General features: G+C 50.4%; 1 protein-coding gene across 10 annotated transcripts in view; it reads right to left on the bottom strand.

The window, feature by feature from the left end:
- Positions 1–5,000, bottom strand: part of nfixa (nuclear factor I/Xa) — a 119,159-nt gene that overhangs the window by 22,420 nt on the left and 91,739 nt on the right. For all 10 annotated transcript variants that reach the window (XM_030351378.1, XM_030351379.1, XM_030351385.1 and 7 more), the window contains 2 exons: positions 4,251–4,378; positions 2,589–2,663 (listed from right to left, as the gene is read on the bottom strand). In XM_030351378.1, coding sequence (XP_030207238.1) covers positions 2,589–2,663; positions 4,251–4,378 — 203 coding nt within the window. The remainder of the gene's footprint in view (positions 1–2,588; positions 2,664–4,250; positions 4,379–5,000) is intronic.

Genomic DNA, 5,000 nt, shown 5'->3' with positions numbered 1-5,000 from the left:
TGCTGCTCTTTTTCCTTTAGCCTTTCTTAGCCTTACACACTCTCTCTCTCTCTCTCTCTCTCTCTTCTTTCCACGCAATCCTTCCCTGCCCGAGTGTGAAGCAGCTCTCTGCCAGCGCTAAAAAACATTTCCCCTGAAAACCCAATCATCTGACAATTACCAAAGCTCGGAGCTCAGTGATTTTCCGCTTGCTTTTGGTAAATTAATTGGACAGAGGCTCCAGGTTTTGCAGCCCTATTTGCCAAACTCATTAGGAGGTGTGCGGAGCGCTGCGCCACGACGTGGAGAGAGACAGGGGAAGAAAGAGGGAAAGAAAGAGATAGAAAGACAGAAAGACAGTGACAAAACAATAAAAGAGAAAAAATCTGAAAGGACGAGGAAAGAGGGAAGAGGAATGAGCACAGGAAATAAGGGAAAGGAAACAAATAAACTGAAACAGGCAGAGTGAGAGAGGGGGAGAGAAAACGGTTAGGGTTAGGGTTGATAGAATGGTAGGGAGTTAAAGAGGGAAATAGAGAGAGAGGTAGAGAGGTAGAGATGGAGAGTCAGAGAGAGCGGTAGAGAGAGGTAGAGATGGAGAGTGACAGAGAGAGCGGTAGAGAGAGGTAGAGATGGAGAGTGACAGAGAGAGCGGTAGAGATGAGAGTGACAGAGCAAGGTGGTGGTAGAGCGAGGTAGACACGGAGCGTGGGAGAGGGGGGGGAGAGAGAGCAGGTGAGACGGAGCGGTGGCAGCAGGCCGGGGTGGGGCCGGGCGAGGGGAGCCTCTGTGCTGGCTGTGATCAGAAGCCTCTTAATTACATTTACAGTTAAGTGGAGCAGCGGAGCAGCTCTGAGTGGAAGGAGGCCAGGACCCAGCCCGACCGCCGGGCCCTGCTCCGGGGCCCCGCATCACAGCGTCTCAACCTGACACCCCCTCCTCCACCTCCTCCTCCTCCTCCTCCGCCTCTATTTAACTCCTTTCCCACTTCACCGCCCCTTTCTCACCTTTCTCCGTTGTGTTCACTTAGTGTCAGCCCAACCGCCCTCTAGTCTTCCTTTTCTTTTTTCTCTCTCTTTGTCTTTCGTCTCTCCCCCCCCCCCCCCCCGTCTTCTTTTCCTCCATCTCTCTCTTTTTCTATTCACCTCAGCACCCCCTTGCCCTTCGCCGTACTCTCTCTCTGCCTCTCTCTCTGTCCCTGGGGTCTATCAATGCTGTACACGTTTTCAATTAGACATAAGGGAGGAAGGGACTGGGGGATTAGGCATGTACTGTGTGTATGTGTGCATGTGTGTATGTTGGTGTGTGGGTATGTGGGTATGAATGTGTGTGTGTGTGGGGGGGGGCGGGGTTACACCTCTGATCTGCAAGACTGTAAGTCTCTTAATGAGTGATATGGGGGTTATGTGTGTGTGCTTGTGTGTTACATGGTGACACACCTGAGTGCCAGCAGGGACTAAGGAGCACCAAGAGCATGTGTGTGTGAAACACATGTGTTGCTAGATGCAGGTGAGTGTGGTGTGAACCCGTGAATGACGCCAGGCATCATGTGGCTAGCCAATCAAGTATATTCATGTGTGTGCATGTATGTGTGTGGCATTGCGTTCGTCTGCGTGAATGTGTGTGTGTGTGTGTGTGTGTGTGTGTGTGTGTGTGTGTGTGTGTGTGATGGAGTGTGTATGTGCATTTAGTGCTTTAAGTGTATGTTTATGAATGTGTTTAAGTATGCTGTATATGTTTACTTGGATGTATGTGTGAAGGTGATCATGTGCAAGCAAATGGGTGTGTGTGTGTGTATGTGTGTGTGTGTGTGTGTGTGTGTGTGTGTGTGTGTGTGTGTGTGTGTGTGTGTGTGTGTGTGTGTGTGTGTGCGTACATGGTGTGAACATGCCCAGCGGGGGTCTGTCACAGTGTGCCTGCTGATATCTGACAGCAAGGAGTGTGTAGCCGTCGTCTTGAGAGACACACACCCAGCAGGCTTAGGAGAAGCCTCCATCCACTGCCATGTAAGCGACACAACTTGAGTCATACAATTAGATAATCCTCAACAATCCTATTACTGTCTCTCTCTTTCTCTTCCCCCTCTCTGTCTCTCTCTCTCTCTCTCTGCAGATATGCAGCCGCGAATAAGGAGGTGGTAGCGAGACCATGATCAGCACTGAACACATCTGTCTGATTACGTCTAAGTCTAGGGAAACATCAGGGACTTTAATACAACACAGGTCAGAATTAGTCGCAGGCTCTAGGGCTCTCGATCTGCTTGACTAAGAAACAACGTGCACACACATACACACACACACACACACACACAAACACACACAAATGCGTGCACACATACGTGCTCGCACATGCGCACACACACACACACACACACGCAGGCATGCACACAAGCACACACACACACGCCACACACACACACACACACACACACACACACACACACACACACACACACACACACACACACACACACACACACACACACACACATATATATATACAGGAGATAGAAATGGCTCTATTGGGTACATACAGGCTGATAAATGGTGCAGAAGAGTGTGTAAACATGTGGGTGTACATCATAAGAGTGTAATCAATATTGTTCTAACCATGGTAAGGAAACTGCACGCCATCATTTTCATGTTTAATCTTCCTCTCGTGCACACTGGCCAAGTGGTGCTGAACTGAAAGTGGAGAAGGGAATTGTTAACATAAGAGAGATGGAGAGAGAGCGAGAGAGAGAGAGAGAGAGAGAGAGAGAGAGAGAGAGAGAGAGAGAGAGAGAGAGAGAGAGAGAGAGAGAGAGAGAGTGAGAGAGAGAAACTGAGGGAGAGATAGAAGCAAGACTAAAAGAGAGAGCTGATGGGAGACAGAAAGAAGGAGAGAGAGAGGTAGGTTGTTAGAAAGAGAGAGAGTGCGAGAGAGAGAGAGAGAGAGAGAGAGAGAGAGAGAGAGAGAGAGAGAGAGAGAGAGAGAGAGAGAGAGAGAGAGAGAGAGAGAGAGAGAGAGAGAGAGAGAGAGAGAGAGAGAGAGAGGTTTAGAAGGTCATTGAGTGATTGAAAGGGCGGTAACATAACATCAAGTGCATTTCGATAAATAACAAGGGGCAGCTTCGGATACAGAAGGCGGCCAGAAAAAGTCTAAAGCATTCCTGCCTGGAATGCTGTCGTTGCAGGGCTGTTTTGGGAGTAGGAAAGGTTTGTGTGGTTGAAGAAGAAGAAGAAAAAAAAGAGCAAAGAGCCGAGTGAATACTGACAGAGTAAAAAAAATTAATAAATGAGAGAGCTTTTGCCTTTCTGTGGGAACGGAGGGCAACTGCCAAGACAAATGGAAACACCATGTAAGCGCCCAGACACAGGCCACTATTGTACGCCTAGTGCGTCTCACCGTGTACACCTTGGCAAACGCACTCCGGCAGAGTGGGTGGTTTGGAGAGGATGTGGCACATTTGGCACCATTTCCTCATCCAGTGTCGTTTTCTATAATTCTATGAGGATTTACGTTGATGGTGGTCAGAAACAGACACAGTCCATAATCTTCCCAACATGTTGGACTGGGTCAAGATGTGCCAGCTGGGCTTGGCTATGCACGCCACCAGTGGATATGTTGGATGTATTATACTTATGGGCAAATTATTTACGATGAGAAGGAGCAAATGTCCTCAAAGTGAAGAACTGAGTGTGGAGTGGCTGTTGTGTCCTCTGGCTTCGAGGGTAAATGTGTTGGACAGCACCTGGGCCAATGCAGGACCAAAACCCAACGCCTCCAGACTACTGACACTACTGACCTATAGACCGGGACATATGTAGCTATCCACATTAGTGTAGGTGTAGGGTTACACTAACGCTGCCTCTGAGGCCGCTCTGTAAGTAGGGATAGGGGTGAGGGTGAGGAGGATGAGTGTAATCGACCCTCTTCCTCCCTACCAGCCGCTGGGCGGAGGGAGGGGGACCGGGTCTGTCGCAGCAGACAAGGTCCAATTGAATGCAAAAAAAGGTTCAAGGAAAGACTCCCTTTCATTTTCTGCTGTAAGGCAGGGTGAGGGGTGTGGGGGTGTTTGTGTGTGTGCGCGTGTGTGAGGGAGAACGAGACGAAGGGGAAATGTACGAAGCAGGACAGGCTCTCGGAACGGGCGTTATTTGGGCTGTTATCAGGGGAGGAGGGAGAGGCGGGTTTAAGAGGTGTGTGAGGAAGGAAGGGAGGGAGGGAGGGAGGGAGGGAGGGAGGGAGGGGGCGGGCGGGCTGGGGGGGGGGGGGGGGGGGGGGCGTACCTGCGTCCATGTCGTTGGGCCAGCCACTGGACTGGGAGGAGCCGGCGGCGGGCGAGCGGCCGGGGTAGAACACCTCGTCCGTGGGGCTCTCCAGCTCGCTGTCGTCTAGGGACTTCCTCTTGGTCGAGCTGAGGGTAGGAAGTGGCATGGCGTGACTCAGGGGAGGGGGGGGGGGGGGGGGAGGGATTGGGTACATCGGGGGTCAACGACGAGTATTGTCAGGACTTGAGTCTAAGCTTTCAAATCTAAGAAGAATAGGATTGCATCTACGGCTAAAAGGCAGCAGAGGAACTCTTGGTTAGTACTTAGAACAGAGACAGAAATGTTAAAGAATGCTAAGTGTGTGCGTGTTTATGTGTGTGTGTGTGTGTGTGTGTGTGTGTGTGTGTGTGTGTATGTGTGTGTGTGCGTGTGTGTGTGCAGTAGCAGTATTTGACGGATACGATTAACCCAAACAAATGTTCACCCGGGCGTACCGTGTGTCCAGCTGTTACTGCTTTTAGGTCAACAGGTCCTAATGTGTATATCGCCATCATGACAACGTCAACCTAGTGTGAAATCAGTTACTATGGACACACCACAGGGGGTAGACATTTCTTCACTGCTGCACAAATTATTCTAGGGGCCCATGAGGAAAGTAGGGGGTCCTAGGCTGCTGCCGCTATGTGTGTGTGTGTGTGTGTGTGTGTGTGTGTGTGTGTGTGTGTGTGTGTGAGTGTGTGTGAGTGTGTGTGTGTGAGTGTGTGTGTG

This window comes from Gadus morhua, chromosome 3 (assembly GCF_902167405.1).
Source record: "Gadus morhua chromosome 3, gadMor3.0, whole genome shotgun sequence".
NCBI classification, from domain to species: domain Eukaryota; kingdom Metazoa; phylum Chordata; class Actinopteri; order Gadiformes; family Gadidae; genus Gadus; species Gadus morhua.
The sequence above is the reverse complement of the archived record's forward strand: the minus strand, read 5'-3'. Positions and strand labels throughout refer to the sequence as shown.